The sequence below is a fragment of the Medicago truncatula genome, chromosome 7 (genome assembly GCF_003473485.1).
Source record: "Medicago truncatula cultivar Jemalong A17 chromosome 7, MtrunA17r5.0-ANR, whole genome shotgun sequence".
In the NCBI taxonomy this organism is placed as follows: Eukaryota; Viridiplantae; Streptophyta; class Magnoliopsida; order Fabales; family Fabaceae; genus Medicago; species Medicago truncatula.
In genome coordinates, this window is record NC_053048.1 from 43,348,699 (window position 1) to 43,368,681 (window position 19,983).

At 34.8% G+C, this 19,983-nt stretch overlaps 1 protein-coding gene across 2 annotated transcripts; it reads left to right on the forward strand.

Moving 5' to 3' along the window:
- Positions 1-513: 513 nt before the first annotated feature.
- On the forward strand, positions 514-18,996 carry LOC11421649 (uncharacterized). 2 transcript variants are annotated; one of them, XM_039827312.1, is made up of 23 exons: positions 514-871; positions 959-1,169; positions 1,270-1,351; positions 2,243-2,528; positions 3,160-3,262; positions 3,360-3,496; positions 4,709-4,882; positions 5,882-6,084; positions 6,579-6,722; positions 6,798-6,886; positions 7,816-7,960; positions 8,126-8,172; positions 11,718-11,773; positions 12,557-12,720; positions 14,337-14,527; positions 16,178-16,238; positions 16,329-16,401; positions 16,809-16,910; positions 17,032-17,128; positions 17,211-17,330; positions 17,436-17,668; positions 17,784-17,924; positions 18,701-18,996. In XM_039827312.1, the coding sequence occupies exons 1-23, from the start codon at positions 587-589 to the stop codon at positions 18,881-18,883; spliced, it is 3,327 nt and encodes a 1,108-aa protein (XP_039683246.1). In that variant the 5' UTR covers positions 514-586; the 3' UTR covers positions 18,884-18,996. The 2 variants fall into 2 exon arrangements, with proteins under 2 accessions (XP_039683246.1, XP_003625163.2); XM_003625115.4 differs by having other exon boundaries at positions 14,340-14,527.
- The last annotated feature ends 987 nt before the right edge of the window (positions 18,997-19,983 follow it).

Here is a 19,983-nt window from a genome sequence, read left to right on the forward strand (position 1 = left end):
GTTTGATACAAAAGATGACACAAATTTATTAAAAAGTTAACATTACACAATGAAAATGATTGATTATATTTGAAATAGATGAAGTTGTAATAATATAAATTAAATTAATGCAATATATAAGATTAAATACCAATAAGCAATATATAATACTAATAAAATAATAAATAAGTGTAAAAATTTACTTTTGCGGTTCGGTTTTGAAAAGACAATCCGAAAACCGATCCGATCATAGTGGTTTTTCTAAAACAACATCCAAACACATCCAAAAATATTCGATTTTTTGCGGTTTTCGGTTTTTTGGATCGGTTTACGGTTTTATTTTGGATCGGTTTGGATTTGAACACCCCTACTAATAGGTACTTAAGACCCTTCTAACAAAGATGGTTTAAGTGTACCGGTTAAGGGTTTATAAATAGAAATAATTGATAAATTTTATAAAAAAAAATTAAAGTTTAAAATTTAAATGCATTAAATGCATCATTTCCCACGTTTATATAATAGATCGTAGAAGATGGAAAGCAACACGACCCCGAATGCACCTATGTCCTGCTAGGTGTTTTTCTAGAAAAGAAGAAGCAAGGGAAAAATGGAAAAAGCATCGGTAGTATCCAGTGGAGAAAACGAGTTGCTATGGAAATCAGAGCCCCAAACTGAATCAATCATCTCCGTCACACTCTCACGCGCCGTCACTTCTCTTCTCACCGCTCGCCCTAACAAACTCCATGACTCTATTTCTCGTCTCTCATCATCACATTCACCTTCTCCAACCGCCTCTCTCCACGATTCTCTACGCTTCTTCCACACCTACGTCACCGACGCCGTTAATCACAACCGTTCATTCGATCAACTCCTTCTTCCAATCATCCACTCCGTAATTCAATCTCAATCTCCTCCACTTTTTTTTTTTCAATCAATTTTCGTTTTTTGTAATACCGTGTTTGTTTGACTGTATTCGTAGTCGTTGAAATGTAAGGACTCAAAGCACAGTGGACAAGCTATTATTCTGTTGAACTGGCTTTTTCAAGACGAGCTTCTTTTCATACCGGTTGCTGAAGCTCTTGCTAGTATCATTACTAGAAATCATGATCGTTACTTGTCGTTTGGCTGGTGTTTACTTCTTAGGAGTATTGTAGATTATGAAAGTTCTGTTCATCAATCGTTGCTTAGCGGTGAGTTTGCATTTTTTCGCGGTGCTCACTTCAACTGTTAAATTATGCTGTGTGCTAATTTGCCTGTTCTTTTTGGTGTAATTTGATTGTTTTTTGGCAGGAATAAGAGACAGGTATAGTGATTTATTGAAGATACTCTCGACTTGTCTTCATGATTTGGCAGAAATCGTGAGTAAAGAAAGGTATTCTCGTTAGTGATGAATCTTTTTTGCATTTTAAAGAACAATGTAATGTAAATGAAAGTTAATGTTGTTTTATTTAGTGTTAGATTTTGCTTCTGAAGAGAATGTTGTGCGTGTCTGTGTATTTAGTTACCTTCAACTTGGGCCCGTTTTAGTTGACTTATTAAAGTTTCTCTACTGACATAAGCACCTGTGACACTATTTGGGAGAACTTATTATGAGAACAAACACATTCATAAGGTGTTTTCAACATATTTCTATAAGCTCTTCAGGATAACTTGTGAAAACAACTTATAGATTCTACGAAAAAAAAATTGACTTTATTTTTTCGTGTGTTATAGAAAGAGCTTATTCATAAGCGCGTATACGATAAGAGTTTATGCAACAAGCTGAAAAATAAGCTGTTTATCCAAACAAGGCCTTCGTGCTAGTCAATACAGTTCATAAACCTGAGGCCCTTAACATTCATCAAAATTGTACAATTTACTTTTTCCTTTTCCAACCTCTCCAACCTTTTACTTCTGGTATCATTATTTTAGTTAAGAGATGGCCAAACCTACTGCATGTTTGTCGACCTACATTGTTGCGTTTTAGACAATGTTTACACTTTACTATGGTGTCAGAAGATAGCATTTTTTTGGCTAGAACCACTTGATTGATTGTTGATCGGGTGTAATGATAATCTCAACAGTATAGAGTTGTTCGTCATCATAAATATGCTGTTTCATGTTTGTCTTTTGTTGTTGCAACATGTTATCAATTTATGTTTCTAATGGTGTCAAATCTATATCTGTTCCTCTTGCCCCTTTAATATCGTAGTGTCTCTATAATTTATTTATTTATTCTCTTATTGTTCCATCAAGTTTTGTTACCTGATCTCTTGCACTTCAGCACATTGCAGGATGGTTTTGAGTTGCCATCTCGCCTTGGAGTGTCTGCCGCTGATTGCTTTTTGACCATTTCGGGAGCATTAACAAAAGCGGCCAAGCTTCAAGATAAGAAGTCAAAATTTAATACAAAAGCAAAAGATCAGGCAATCACTTATGTACAAAGTCCTACCATTGACAAGAAGGTGAAATCGGATTCGAAATCTTTGTTGATGTCAAAGTTTGAAAGGGACTATACTCTCTGGCATCATTTAGACGACCTTATTTTTTTGGTGCAAAGACTCCTTTCTGTAAGTTAGACACTGAATATTTTTCTCTCTCTAAATCATTATGTTTTAGACAAGATGTCATACACGTATATTCATGTTATGAAAATATGGTATCCAATTAGGATAGTTTTATCAAACAAGTGAAAATAGAAAGTGATGACATTATATAACACAGTTCATGAGCAAGACTTAGAAGGTCAGTGACTCAATTATGGAGCATTTTCTGTCAAATTGACTTTGGAACTAAAGCCTGTTCGTATTTTAGGTTCATCATTTATGTGTATCCCTGTTATTTCATACTTAATATCAGACAGATTCACATACTGAATAAATGGAATGAAAAAGAAGCTACAAAGTCCTTTTTCTACATTCTTCCTCAGAGAGTCAGAGTAGCTACTGATATAAAATTACCTTGGTTTTTGTGATGGGCGTTTATCTGTTTCCACAAAGATATTATCGATATTGAAATTGAAACTGAATTTTAAACACCATAGGTGCCAGAAGCTGATTCAATCGTTTTCATCAAAATTTATAACACGAATGTACATATGAAATTAGAATGTAAATAACATGTTTGATGGTTCACGGAGGAACATTTTTCCTTCTGTTAAATTTTCACCAAATTTATTCAATTATTTAACTTGTATGACAGTGGAGCAAAAAGAGTCGTTTTTTACACGCCAAAGGCTTAGAGCAAGTTCTTAAATGGCTGGAGGAGATAAAGAATCACTATGGGTCTTTTCAACCCGAGGCAGGTTCTGGATTCATTGCATTTTTTAGTGGCTACTTCATATTTAGTTCATTCTCATAGAACTCTGAACCATATTTTTTTGTCTGCTACATTTAACACAGATTCTAATGCTTTCAAGACTGGGGATTTACTACTCTCTTCTTGCTGGAAGCATTATTACTTGCTATTACACTTGGAAGATCCGAAGTTTTCTCAGCATTACAAGGAACTGATGGACCAATATTTGTCTGGAATCCAGGTTTTATATAGTAGAGATTAACTGCAATGATATTCTGTAATGATTTCAGCAATCACCTTGTGTCCCAATATGTGTCAGATAACATTGTATTGCTGTTTGATTTTTTGCAACGGAGATAAATTATTTCTTACTTATTTGTCTTGTTTGCAAAGAAAATTAAGGGTTTGATAATTTTGCTGTATATATGCAAAGGAATGTGTTTCTGTAGTGTCTCTGATTGTACTCCCTTGTAAGTACCACTTTACTATTTGCATGTGTGAATTAGTGACACATAGTGTGCTTCTGTTTCCATTATGGTAACTATTAATAGTTTCTTTGAGGTTAGAAGTTAGTCAGTTGGTTCTATAAAAGTTGTCAGAGTTCAGCTTAACTGATTTTGTAAGTTGTGTCGGATCCAATTTTCACTTTGTTTTTCATAAGAATGGCTTAGTCTTAGATGCAATCTGGCCCTCATCTCTAATCCCACATGCAATCTGGCCTCATCTCCAGCCCCACATGCAGTTTGGTATCTTCTCCAGTCCCAAATACATCATGTCCTCATCTACTGTCCCCATTTTACTATGGCCTCATCCAAGGTAATCAAAATTGCGATCTACACGATCCTACAGTATTTGACATCTAGCGCGGATCACATACAGAACTGTTATCAGATAGGATTGCGTGAGATCAATAATTTATTTACTCGTAAGATTGATGGGATTGGCAAGTATTTTGGTGGGATTGATGATATTGGTGATTTAAACTTCTAGTTTAGGTATCTATCATCTGACTACCTAATTTTGGTGTTATTGTCTCAGCATTTGTTAAACACTTGGTGCTTTGTATGTTCCTAGTTAGAGTTGTTAAGTTGTGCTTTTTAATACTCTAACTTAGGTTGTTAATTTGCGATTCATAATTCTGGTATGACTTTTGTATGGATTTTGAGTTCAAGTTTAATTAAGTATTTTTAGTGATTTAAAGGTTTTTCTCTTCCTAGTTATGCTATTTTATATGCATATGTATGCATTTATATTTACAGGACACATGATTTGTGGTTTAATCCTAGAATTTACAATCTTGACCCCCCTTCTCAATCCTAAGTCTTGATTTTGACTCCCCTTCTGACAATGAGTTAAATATACGAGACAATGACATGTTAACTCAATTCTTTGTGGCTTTATTTGATTATGTGTGATGGAATTGTTTGGTTGCTGATATCCATGAAAATTACAGTATTATTTGGATAATCACGCCAGTGGATCGGCTGACAATAAGGACAGTGGGTTGGAGACTACAAAGTTTTTCTTGAATTGTTTATGCCTACTGCTTGGGCGTCTCGACAGCAAGAGATTTGAAAGCACAATGTCAGAAATTGGGATGAAAATCTCACGCATTCTAGTACCACAGGTACCCCTACCTAAGATCTTGAGGAAATACTTTGAAGATATATTTGTAATCAATGCCTTTCACAGCCATTTAGTCCTGCTAATGAATGTTATATTCTGCTTCAATATATTACTATACTTTCCCATACATTTTGTGCAGTACTTACCAAGTTATTGTTGTTAGTAACTTAAAATAAAGACATCTTTTGTCACTATTTTTGCCAGAGCTGAAAATTACTAAAAAAAACATTTTATTTCTGACCATGTACGACATATGGTGTTGCCAATGCTCTGAATGCAGTAATGATGCCCTTGGCAGTTTAAAGAAATATCAATGCTCTAATTTTGGGCAGTGTAACTAACTGGCAGTAGAGGCTGATATTTTGTCAAAACCTTCCATAGTTTAATTAGCATTGTTTTTTACTCTATGATGTACTGTCAAAGATGATTAGAAAACTAACTATATGAGTTACATATCACTAAGTAGATGATAACTAACTATAGGTTCTGTAGGGCTTCTTGTTTTCCTTAATAGATACATACACGATCACTTCTTATGAGCAATAAGTCTTTATGAATATACTGCATGCTGGTAAAGATTTTGAGCCCTCATCTATGATGCACTAATCTGATCATACCGTGGTTCAGTAATGATACGCACTAGAAATCCAATTAACCAGAGATGAAATTAATGAATAGAACAGATAGAATTTATAGATGATATTAATGGTGAAAACAGTTGAGTAGTAGGCTCCTTAAAGAAAATGGAATTATATAAAAGTGAAAAAGATACCCAGTTTCAGACTGCTCTCCTAGAACGAAACCTGTCCCACCAAGGCCAAAGCCTTATCCCCAAGTGTCCATCTATCCACTCAACAATGCCACCTGTCCTACTGTGTCATACCTCCTCTCCGAACAGTTTCTCTCAATTACGTGGGCCTATCAAGTAATTTGAATATTGATTCTCTTATCATGGTGATAGTGGAACTTGATATCTGATTTACTTTTCCCTCGTCTGCAGCTTAATTGCACTGATGAAGATGTGGTAGTAGGGGTTGTTTCAATATTCAAGGCTATCATTTTGAAGCCAAATCACTCACAGGAAGATTCACTTGTCAATAATAGGCAGGCAAATATTGTAATACCGTTTTTACTGCATCTCCTTGATGAGCAGGATGGTACATCTCGAGCCGTCGTTATGCTAATAGCAGAATACTGCTCAATGTAATCAGTCTATTCTTTCTATATGATACCAAGTAGCAATGCTTTTTAGGTCTAATTACTCTGCAAGTCCTTGAACTAATTGAGGATTTTTAAGTAGTAACTAAACTAAAAAAGTTTGTAATTGGATTATTGAATTCGTTAGTAATCAGGTCCTTAAACTAAAAAGTTTTTAATTAGGTCCCTAAACTTTTAAAATAATTTTGTAATCAGGGCCATAGAATATTATTTACAAGTTTTGGGACTTAATTACTTAAATTTTAGGAGATAATTATAAATTATTTAAAAGTTCAGGGACTCAATTAAAAAAGTTTGGTTCAGGGATGTAATTATTATTTTTTGACAAATCCAGGGACTTAACTACAAATTCTTTTAGTTTAGGGACCTATTTAAAAATTCATAAATACTTCAGAGACCTTCAGAATAATTAAACTTACTTTTTTAAGTCCAAAATCTTTCCTTTTCTAATTTAGAGCTTTCTTATGATGATCCACCAGAAGCAAAGATGATATGTGCCTTGTGGAAGTTCTGAAACGCCTTGCTTCTGAAAACGTTTCACAGAGAAGAAATGCCATGGATGTTATATCGGAGATCTTGCATATATCATCAGAGTCAAAACAACCGTTGCCTTATTCTGCTTGGTATGATTGTTCATATAGTTATACCAATTTTCTTTTTATTGTTTGTATATTTGATTATTGAAATGTCGATTTTAGGCAAGAAACTGCCAACACATTGCTTGAGCGGCTTGGAGATAATGATATTAGGATTCGTGAGCAGGCCTCTAAGTTGCTTCCAAAGATAGGTTAGCATTATTACATGAAAAATAAGACATAATTTTAATATTTCGTACATGATATTAATTTAAAACTATTATCAGGCCTTCTAGGTGTACTTTTTAATATTTATCATATGATGTGAATTTAAAATTATTATTGTGCCTTCTGGTATTGGCTGAAGCTTTTAGGATGATTGTTTCTTAACATGGTATTGGAGCATCTTTTGTCCAAATGGTTGAAGTGTGTAATTTGATCCTCTGAATCTTGTCTCTAAATTAAATTTCAAGTACAAGGCATTGGTGGGCATGTTCTTTTTTTATGCCTCAACTCAAGTCTAAAGGGTTTTCACGTCGGGGACTGTGTTTGAGATGTAGTCAAACGCAATTTCTGAGTTCGCACCTGATAGGGCTTGTTTGATTTCAGAAAAATTTCATTTTGTCTTCATGTTTAAATTTTAATTAGAAAACTACCATTAAATTAAATCTTTGAAAAGAAGAAACAAAGTGAAAAGTACATGTGGCATACTGCCATTCTTTTACTTAAAGGAGACTGAAAATGAAAACAGAAAATGTTTTTTAAGTTTTTAGGTTCATTGCTTTGCATTTTCCTTCTTTTACTTCTTTCTCTTCACTTGATTTATGTCCTTGTCCAACTGCTTCATGCTTTGCCATTATTAGGTTTTGTCCTTCTTTGTGTCATTTATTTTACTTCAACTTGTATGTTATATCTATATCTATATAAGCGTTACTTTTTTACTGTTTAATCCTATATCACATTAAAGCGGTCCATTAAATGTTCCAAAAATATGTTATCTGGCATATATGAATGTTTCTGACACTCATTGCTTATCCTACAAATATTTGGCAGTCATTACTCAAACATATACGCCCTTTTGTAATTTTATTACTATTTGTATGGTGGTACATTCTCATTGCTGATTCACTTATTCTTGCAGACCCTTCATTGTACTTGCCTGCATTGGTTCGTCTTGTATACTCTCCTGATGAGAACCAATCATCTGCTAGTGATGCTATCGTTGGGGTCCTCAAACGTCACAACCAGAATATTGAAATCATATTCTTGGTTGTCGACTGTCTTAAGTATGTTTTCTTTTTTTCACTGCTCTTTCCGCTCTTTCTACTGGGACTTTAAAGTTGTAGAGCAGAACTTAGAAAAGCATAAAAGCTGTAAACTATTTCTACATCTAGAGTTAAAAAATTATGATTCTACTGTTTGACTAAAAGTTGGTCTCCTTATCCTTGCAGCAATATCAGCCAGAGCCTAGATCTTCCACAGTCAGCTGGAGATAAAGGTAAAAAAATAAAAATAAATAAATTCTCTGTCTTAATAATTGAAGGGTAGTTTTGGAAAGAGATTGTACATTGTTGACAAATTTACTGTAGCAACTATTTTTCTGTGTTTTGGCTAAAAAGGTCTTGTATATAGGGAGAGATAGTATAATACTAATAAGACAACAAAAACACTATTTTAACCCTGTAAATAAAAAAGTAACAAATCGACAAAATAAAGCAGAGTACTAAATTAAGGAGACGATGTTGAAGATCCTTAATTTAAATAAAACAAAGTACTAAATCTCTGTCATCTTCATCAAATTTTTCCCCTGATGATAAAGGTTCTTCAACATTAGAGTCAAAGATCGAATTATCAACATTATGAAAAGGTTGCTCCACTTTGGTAGGTTGTTCTTGCTCCACATTAGCCTCACGTCTTCACCAACATCCCTCTTCAGTAACCCATTTATCATCAGAATCAATTTCATCAAATGTAACCACTTCATTCCATCTTTTTTCTTGACTTTTTAGCTTCAAGTTGTACATTGCATAAACTAAACCAATCATCTTTTTCTGATGCAAACAATTCCTTTTCTTTTTATGAACCTAAAACAATAGTATGTAATAAAGTTTTATGAATAAGATTACCTAATACAAACAAAGAAATTTAATAACTATAACCAAAGTCATAACTTCAATTACCATTTAAATGCATCCCAATCACGCTGGCAATCAGAATAGTTGCAAGTAAAGGTCTGACATGAATAACAACCTCTTCATTCAGGAGTATAATCTCCAAGCATCTCCCACCACTCCGCAAGATATGTAGTCATCCTAGCTTTCTTTGCATACTTTGATTTAAAGAGAGTCCCTTTACGAAAAATGAATGCCAACGAGTTTTCTATCAATCTTGGGCCTAAGTGTCGAATCATTTATCAACCTTGTCATAGAACTGTATAACCCATGTTTCACCTCAACATCATCAACTCTAAAATTAGCTTCAAAATGGTGTTGGGGATTATGATAATATGCCGATGCATGCCAGGGTCTATGAAGTTGATTATTTCACTGCTCATCAATAATTTTCTACACAGGTTCATAGCTACAAATGTCAAATATTCTATAGTAGAAAATGTAACACAAATATAAGTCAATTTTAAACGAGACAACAACAGCTTACAACTTCTAAACTTTCATAAAGTTGCTTCTAATCTTGCAGTGATCCATCCCCTCGTATATGAACCCCCTGTTGGTTTTCACATTAGAATCCACCAATCAAAGCACTTATGTGAGAGGAACAACAATCTTAAGGCATACAATTACATTCTTGCAAAACCGACTATCCATCACAACCCTTGCCACATTTTCCATCTTGTGCAATTGCAAACCTACCAGATGTCCACTCATTTGAGCAAATTTACTAGATCTCCGTGAGCCAACAGGTGGTGGGAAGGAGTATTATGATTTGCTCAAATGAGTGGACATTACAATTCTCTCTGAGGGAAAAAGTGGCATGGACTGTAATGGACAATCAATTTTAGAAGAATGTCATTGTATGCTTAAAAACCGCTGTTCCATTTATGGAAGTGTTTCAATTTGTGGATTTGATGCAAAATTGGCAATGGGGTTTGATGGACCGTTGCAAGGAAAAATATTAGAAGAAACTTCAGGAATGTTAACAAATTATAATTTTATTATAATTTTTCCCGTTCGAAGTTGATTTATGTTTGTGTTTCTATTTTCTAACATTATTAAATGAGTGGTGGGATAACCTTGTCATTAGGTCCTTGCATGTACATGTTATCTTAATCCTCAATAGTACCATTTTGAAGCTATTTTTGGAGTTTATGATATTGAGGTGACAAATGGATTATACAATTGTGTGGCAAATAGGATAAATAATCTGGCAGATAATGTTGAAGCTGTTGAAATTGGGCCTTATTCATCCTTACAAAACTGGCTTTTAAGGTGAGGAGTGCCTCCTCTTTATAAACTTTTATCAAGAGTCCTATCTATTCATTGTGGGATTGGGTTTTTCCCAATACACTCCCTCACACCCAACACTCTTTGGCTTGGTGCGTGTATATAAATGGTGGGTGGCCTGATCGATAGGCTCTGATACCATGTTGAAATTGGGCCTTACTCATCCGTACAAAACCAGATTTTAAGGTAAGGAGTGCCTCCTCTTTATAAACTTGAGCAAATTACACTGACCTCCCCTGTGTTTTGTCAAAATGTCACTGACACCCCCTCTATTTTCCAATATGATACCTACCTCCCTTATTTTCTTTTACATCCATTAAAAGTTAACACCGTTAAATCCATGTGATAAAAACAATAAATCATAATGCTAGGAACATGTAGATATTATCCTATTTATTTTATAGGAAAGGTCTATCCAAATTCCAAACACATGCTCAACCTCAAAAAATATTTGTGTTGTTGAATAAAGTTTGATTGGTTTAGGAACTGTTGGTATGTTATTTTCTAAGAGGAATATAATCAACTAAATTTAATTGATTTATCCAATTGAGCGATAAATCAAAAAGAAGCACCTCTGTGAATGACCATTATAGCATATGTAAGGTATACCTCCACATACATGTGTTTGGCTGTTCTTGGAAGAATAATAGTAGGTTACTCCTAATGCATTTTAATGCCATGAACCTGCTTTTGACTGAGAATATTCTTAGTTAGAACAACGAAAATAGTTCTTTATCCAAAGTTGTTAGTTAATCATAAACTAGTCAAACAATCATATGAGTAACCTTGATTGTGAGATCTCATAGGCTCGCCACTATGGAAGTTATATCACAAGGTGAGAGTCTCGTAATTTTTGTTTTGTTTTCACATACATCTAACGGCGTTAACCTCCAAGGGAGGTATTTGACACTTTCAAAATAAAATAAGGGAGGTTAGTGTCACTTTGCAAAATAGAGGGATGTGAGTGACATTTTGACAAAACTCAGGGGAGGTCAATGCAATTTACCCTATAAACTTTTATCAAGAGTCCTATCTGTTCGATGTGGGATTGAGTTTTACCCGATAGAAGCTAATGGGGGAGCAAGATCAACCCGCCAATGTGGAGCAACCTTCAGATAATATGGTCTTTGATGCTAACATTTAAGATTCTCTATCATCCGGGGCTCTATTTGACGATGGAGTTGATGTCATGGAAGGATTAGTCATTTGAAGAAATCAGCCTTTTTTTTTTTCCGAAATGTTTCAACCTTTATGAACCAATTATTATTTTTTTGTTGAAATTATGCGTGATTAGAACTCTTACGCAATTTGATCATATCTAGTACTTTGCTTTATTTTGTTGATTTGCTACTCTTTTTAATCACGGAGTTTGAGTTTTTGCTCTCACAATGTCATGTATAAGAGTTTTCTTAATACTAGATAAACTCTTGCGAGTCTGTATCTGAATTTAGCTCTTGAGGTAAAAACAGGGTTACCTAGAATCTTGAGTTTGTCAACCTTGAATTCTAACAAGTTATCTTCATTCCGCGTTGGTTAAAAATGTGGAACCATAATGTTCTTTTGTGTTTTTCTTTGATGACAGAGTCAAAGTTGGATATTGCCCGAGTACTAAAACTGGTTCCAGAATGGTCTAAAAGTGTAAGATTGATTATGTAGCTTTAAATATGGCTATTTAGTATCCATGATTTTTTTCTCTCAATGTTGAATCTGATTAAGAAATATTCAAATAGTTGATTGGTATAAGTAAAAAAGATAAACATATTTGTTTGGCTAAGAAAAATTGTAGACTACTAAGATATCATAGCTGTGAATGCAAATAAATTATTTTGCCAATTCTAAATTAGTATGTTACCGGAGTCCTTGAATATTGTCAAGAACCATATAATCCTGAAAGTTTGTCTTCTTTCGTGCACACATAAGACTTCTTTTTCTCTAATCTGTACACTTACGTGGAAGCGCTTTGCACTCCAGGCATGGACAATGACATAAACTAGCCAACTTAACTCTTCGATAGAAGTTACTCTGATCCATTTTAATAATCAAGTTTAGCCAAAGCTTAAGCTGTGGGTATAGAATAGGCCCTAAATGCTTTATTTTGTATCTAACAAAACTCAATAGTTGATGAGTTAAGGTTTGACACTCATTTTGGTTTGAAGCCGTTCACTACTTTTTGATATATCTATCTATTTCCCCATCAATGGGAACATGGCTTGACCATGTACATTTGCATCTTGTCTATGTTTTGTTGGTTCTATGCAATGAAATGATGTAAATGATTGCTGTACACATGGGTGTTATTTTCTATCTTGCTCTTTATAGATTTTCTGATATGTTCATAATTGTTCCAATAAATGTTCCTTTAGATACAGGTGATTTAGATTACCAAGAACATTCTAATTTGTTATTTCTGATGAGTAACAGGTTCAAGACTGGAACAACTTAATTGGACCACTGATCGACAAGATGTTTACAGATCCGTCAAATCCAGTTATTGTCAAATTCTTCAGTTATATAAGTGAAGACCTGACAAATGTTGTTGATCTTGTATTACATCATGTTCTGTTGCATGTTAGAGAACAAAAGGAGTGAGTTTGTGTTACATTTTTTTTATAGCAACACTGCTTCAAACTGCTATTTTAATTATCGGTGTTGTTACTCAACCTTTTAATGAGACAGTTTAGCTGTAGTATATTCCCTTACCTCTATAGTTCTGTCCTGGGGAGCTTTAACTGTAACACCAAAGAGCTGTATCTATTTATATTAAATAAATATAGGATACAATGATCTGACACATAATAAGACAGTTAGTTTTACACTTGTAAAGCCAACCCTACTATAGAAACCTGTTGCATGAATCATTTCAGTTCAAAGAAAGAAAATTGACTTTATTAGAAAACCTGTTATATGCATCTGTATGATGATAAGTATCCAAGCACTTGGGAGACGATCCCTTAAAAGATAGTTATTAAGGGGGAAGAACCAAACCACTTAAATCTTCCACCATAATACCCAAGTCCCTATCATATTACCATACCTAAGAGTCGATGTCCCTGTTAGCGGCCAACTCTCGGGTGGCATTTAGTCCCACATCGGATAGATAGGATTCTTGAGAATAGTTTATAAAGAGGAGGCACTCCTCACCGTAGAAGCCGGTTTTGTAGGGATGAGTTAGGCCTCGATATTCGTTTCATGGTATCAGAGCCTATCGGGTCCATCGTTGGGCTTGCATCGTCCATGCTTCAGGCCCATTGGGCCAGGCTGAAGCGTGGGGGTGTGTTAGCGGCCAACTCTCGGGTGGGATTTAGTCCCACATCGGATAGATAGGATTCTTGAGAATAGTTTATAAAGAGGAGGCACTCCTCACCGTACAAGCCGGTTTTGTAGGGATGAGTTAGGCCTCTATATTCGTTACAGTCCCGACCGCTGTACAATACAACACTTAACTCGGCTTTTCCGGTCATTCCCTCTGTCTGCAGCTCTTTCCAAGCACCGTCAACCAACTCTGGTACCATTTAATAAGTATTTGTTAAATGGGCTTGGGTCTTATACCAAAAGCTAGCTCAAAGGATGAGGGTGCCCAAACACATTTTATACATCCAATTCCCACATTGCAATCCTTAATCGAAGTCTGATACCATGTGAAATGGGCTTGAATCTCATCCCAAAAGCTAGCTCAATGGATGAGGGTGCCTAAACAGATTTATACATCCAACAGCCGGGGAACCTGAGCAATTTAGGACTCCAAACAACCTCAATAGTATCCAAGCACTCACAGAACCCTCTCTTAAAAACTATGTATTAAGGGGAAGAAGCATCACATACTACTCGATGTAGGACTTGGGCACCCCGTAATACCCAAATCTCTATCCTATGATGCAAAGAAACGGTTAGGAGGAATATTATAAATATGTAATATAATGATTGATCATGCTGCTCTTTATGGAGACAATAGATGCAGGGCTTACATATTTGCCTTATGTTGCTTGGTTAGTTGGTCTTACAAAACATTAAAGCTTAAGTGATATAAAAAATGTGTCTGATCTTATTAGCTAAGCTTTGGATGCTTGAAAAGCAAAGTAACAGAATATTACCTGATTGTAGTTGCTGTTTTAGTTTAGCTGTCTTTTGTGAACTAAGATTTCTTGGTAATTCATTTTGTCATTTAAGTGGTTTCTTGTTTGATACATTCCCAATTCTGTAACAGGATTGATGAAAGTTTCTTAGCGAGATGGGAGTGTAGAAGCTATTCCAGTGATGAGTATGAAGAAATGCAGCGAACTCTGTTTGAGCATCTTTGCCCGCTTCTCATTATTAAGATGCTTCCCATGAAAACTTTTGATAACCTCAATTCATCTGTTATGTATGGACATCTCAGTCAAAATAAAACGCACGGTATATATTCATGCCTTGTGTATCTCCCTTTTGATTTGCTTATTTGTCTTTTCTACCATCACATACTTCTGAATCATTGATTCAGTTTTTACTTTTTATTGGATGTTCCACTAATTTGTTTAAATATGTCTCCGAGTGGACCTAGACTTGATAGCCACGTAGTTTTAAGAAAGAGATGAGATACTCATGGTAGACAAACTCGCGATCTGGACCGTAAAATCGTACGGTTCCACGATCTTGCCTGGCCTCTTCGTGCTCACAGGTGGCCGGAATCGGAAATTGGTAAGAACGGCTTGGATCGCCGCGCAAAAACGTGGAAGCGGTGGTAATGCAGATCCAGCCGCGTTAGGTTGAAAACCCAGAAACCGGGTTCGCGGGTCGTTTTGCGACCCAATTAGTTTTTTTTTTCTCTTCCAAAAATCCGGGTTTACCGGGTCGGGTTCGTGACCCGGTTCGCAAAAATCGCCTTTTTTCAATCAGAAAGTCAAAAAACACGTTTTTCACCCTTCTTAATCTCTAAAACTGTTTCAAATCCTATCATTAAACCCATTGATTATTGAAGATCTTCCCAATATACCACTATCAATAATTAGGGTAATTTTCCAATAAACCCATTAATCATGGAACCCCTTACCAATGCAATTTCCAGCACTCAACTTCCTCTCTTAAGTTGCTTATTTAATCAGTCTTGTACGTATTCCTTCTGCACAACAATCCTTCATTCTTACCTTCAAAAAAAAAAAAAAAAATCCTTCATGTATGAGTACTGTTTTGAAGTTTTTAAGTGTTTTTTTTTTTCTTTTTCTATTTAATGAAATGAATTTGAGTTTTATTTAAAGTTTTTTTTTTTCTATTAAATTATGTTGCTTCATGAGTAAGTATGAATTCATATGCAATATATATGAATTTCTAAATTTGGTAGGATCTTACGATCCGTGTTACGATCCCCCGATTCACGATCTCATGGGTCCTACCCGATCTTACTTAGGATCTCGAGTCTGTCTACCCTGGAGATACTCAATTTGATCATGGATATTGGAGGACTCTATTAACCTAGTTTCTCACTATCAATATTCCAAAATGATCCCTAAAGTTACAAAAGGTTAATAAGATTTGTCCATCTGTTGGTATTTGTAGGGACTATAATGACATTGAGTTTGTAATGTTGAAGATGCATTTGAAACCAAGTCAATAATGTCAGGGATACACTTCATAATATATCAAGACAAATGAACGGACTTGATTATCATTTTGCAAAGATCAATGTTGGAGTGTTGAGAATGTGGAGGACTAGGTTGATACGGTCCAACAATGTCAGGGACCAAATTGGTATTTACTCCCACAGGGAGAGCATAATCACTTTGAACTAGTTATTTTTTCTTCTCAAAGTTCACAAATATATCTGATTAAGGTGCTCAAAACTACGTGTGTGGATTTTTATTGAGTAGATAATAAAAGGGTCACATAGAAATCATGATGCTTTAACATTTCACACTTAAGGTTCAGTTATACAAATTCATCACTTTGGATTTCAATCCTACTAGTCAGCCCCAGGTTCTTTAGTGTCATGGTTAAAATACTATAATTGTCATTTGGCCTGGAAGTTTCTTCTTTTTTCTTTTATTTCATCATAATCTTCTTGTGTGGTAGGTTCTATAAGCAGGAGCGCAGAGCTTGATTATGAGTGTATTGCTGCTTTCCTTCTTAACAGGTTGGTACTTGGGCAATGATCATAGCCTTTTTCTTCTTTCAATATTATAAAGGATCCTGGTGCATATGCCGCACTAATAATTTGTTTCAGGGCACTTTGTGAATTTGAATTTGAAGATGTTCGGAAGCTTTCTGCTGAGTTGTGTGGACGCATTCATCCACAAGTAATGAATTATTTTATTTAAGTTTGAATTTTTTAGGATGTCATAAGTATTTTACTCGTAGTTGAGCCTTTGTTTTATTTACATTAGTTTGAGAATTTTTGACAATGCTCTGCGTACAACATGATTGAAAACTTAGTAAGCAATTCATTATGCATGCTGAGATAAATTTTCGCTTCAATGGAGTTTTTATTTCTGTCAGTTTAGATTATCAGTTATGCCTTTTACAGCGTAAAATGTAGAAATCCTTAGATTGCATTATGTTCTCTTTTTGACAGATCTTTATCTGGATCACATTATTTTTTGGCATTGCAGAAAACCTTTATTACTTTTTTTGACAAGAAAACCTCTATTACTTGATTAGCGATTTTTAGAGATTACTTTAATATTCTCACGCTGCTGATTTTTAGGTCTTATTCCCTGTTATTTGCTCCAAATTAGACCGGGCTGTTGATTTGAAGAATGTACCGGAGATAAAGGCCTGTTTATTTTCAATCTGCACATCCCTTGTGGTAATTACTTTGTTCCGTCAATATTTAGTGTGTCATGTTCTGCTTTTTGAAGGTCTGTTTCAGTGTCTTGTATTATCTTTATCAATTAGCTTGCAATGAAGTACCTTTTTTGGTTTAATAGGTCAGAGGCTGGGAGTCACTTTCTCATCCTTTGGTGCATTCAATTAAAAGGATGATTGAAACAGTGCTGTTATGGCCTTGTCTGAATGCTGATTCAGGTTTAAACTCTGAAACTATTTAGTTTCTTAATTCCTTTCGACTTTCTATGAACTAAAACTAATAGGCACAACTTTTTGTCAGTTTCTAAAGTACAACATGGATGCATTGATTGTCTAGCTCTGATGATATCTGTTGAGCTACAAGCTGAGGAATCTATTACCGACTACATGCCAGATAGAGTTTTGGTTATTGGAAAGAAAGGTATTATTGAGTTGAATGATACGACATGATGATTTTAAGTATAGAAATGCTAATAGGTAGTCGAATGTGTCTTCATCATAATTCGTAAACATGTTGAGTCTGCAGCTGCAGGGAATTCTATTATCACATATGTGATGAACCAGTTCTTCAATGATAAGGAGGAACTGTCTTCAACTCCCGAGCTTGGCGAAGACAAATGTGAATCTGTGGCTGCAGTTCCTCTCTATTTCCGTTTGTGCATGGGTAATGTTCTCATCAGTACTTGCCAAAAGATTTCAGAATCTTGCAAGAAGCTTTTTGCAGCCCAAGTTCTTCCTTTTCTCCTTCATTCTCTTAAGGTACCACTGCAAATTTAGTTCATGATTGCTTGATAGTATGATTTTATTACAGTTAATAGTTCTTGAAACTTTACCATCACTATTGTTGGTTATGAAATTAATACTCCGTCAACAGTTTGAAAAAAGGTCGGAGATCAGAGCAGCATGCATCCAGGTCCTATTTTCAGCTGTCTATCATCTACGATCTGCAGTTCTTCCTTATGCATCCGACCTTCTCAAAATCTCACTAAAATCCCTAAGAAAGAAGTCAGAGAAGGTAAATTTATCTTTTCTACAGTAGTACCATATACGTTAAATTTTATTCACATGAACCAATTTAGAAAAGTCTTTTGCATGCTTTTCTATTCTCAAAATCTTAAATCTGGTTCGATGTATTAAATATATTGGAGGTGGGTGTTGTGAATCTCGTGACCTGAAACTTATTTCCTGGCCACTTGATAAGAATTTTTTCAAACAAAAACATTTATCTGAACAAATGTTATCGTTTTATTATATACCTCTCTTCTGTTTTAGGATCCCTATAGTCCGCTCCCTTTTCTAGAAATGGAAGGCTTTGTTTGTTGTTGATGCTGCTATTTATGGAAGCCTTCATAGGCAAACTGCGTCCCACTCGTAATTTCACTAGACTGCCATATTCTTGTATAGACGTAAACAGTGTTGCACAGGATATTATTAGATTTTTGTATTGGGCCTAACTCATCCTTATAAAATTGGTTTGTAGGGTGAGGGGTGTCACTCTTTATAAACTTATTTTAGGCCTTATCTCTATTCAATGTAGGACTTGAGTTTTTCCTAATAGATGTCAATCAGAATCATTGCTATATAGAGAGAGAGGCTTCATGGAAGCTATAAATAATGTCTCTAAATTAAAAGAAGGTAAACTATAGAAATGTTTCTCGGTTAAAAAGATTTCTAATGGCTAAAGATGGAAGTTGGGAGAAAGACAAAAGAGGATGATTTGTTGAGCATAAGCCATATAATTTCTCTTGAAAAATGCATTTAATGTATTGGTGAACTATTTCTGTTCAACAGGAAAGGATGGCAGGTGCGAAGCTTATAGCATCTCTTATGGCCAGCGAAGATGTGATTTTGGAAAACATATCAGTTGGACTATTAGAAGCTAGGTCTGTACTGTCAACTGTATCTTCGTCAGATCCTTCGCATGAGTTACAACAGCTATGTCGCAAGTTGCTAGCATGCATATCTTCCCCATGAGCAACAACTTTTTTGTTGATATTGTAGTTGTACTATAACTGTTCTATCTATTTATTTGTATAGTGTACATAATTCACTTTTTATATGCAGATAAAATAGTTTTGACATTGGTTTCTTTGCCTTCTTGAAAGTCATTGACAGACTCATGAGTACACATCTACCGTCATGTTGCATACATACAATAATAGAATAGCTGTTAATACCATGTTAACGTAAGGGTTTTAAATTCTTTTTTTGGTACAGATAGAACACCTAAGAAAGGGAAATTATATTGAATCCACAGTACACTGTATAGGAACCGATCCAGAGTCTAGGTCCTCTATAGAAAACAAATTCTCTGTACTGAAAGACATAATAGACAAGAAATGTAATTGACTCTTCCCTCACACCGGTATGCCTTTAAGGTCATGTCATGCCATGTCATGCTTTCCAGAGTAAATCCTCCAAATGTTAAGTTTGCTTAGACTTGAATCTAGCTACTGTTCGTTCTCTATCCATCAAAGCCTCAGCTTTTATCAGACAGGCGTCTATGTTACGATCCATCATCCATCAACTTAGTTGCGCCTACATTTGTTTGCCAGATCATTTTTCTAATTGAAAATCTGGATGATGGATTCACATCATGCTTCTACCAAACTCTTGATTATGACATGAAAGTAGAATTAATGCATAACAGAATTGAAGTAATAACATAAATTTAATTAGGAGAATCCATTAGTATTTACGAGCAGAGGAGAAACAAACAAATTCACTCATTGAAAATTGGTACAAGAGAAAATGATAAGGTATAGATACTTACTAGCATCTTAAATGCTGAACCATAAAGAGTACTATCTTGTAAAGAGTATATATATGCAAATAAAACTATAGTCCAAAAGCGTCATATGATGCTCAATGCCTTCATTACCTTTGGTCATATTATAAGCAAACGTTTACATTTTAAATTCATTCAATAAATAATATATTAATTTATATTATAAGCCACATACATCATTTATTCAGTAAATCTAAAAAATATATTTTTGTTTATAATAGTGACCGGAAAACATCACATAGACTCGAAAAGATTTACTCTACTTGAGCTTAGGTGTACAATATTT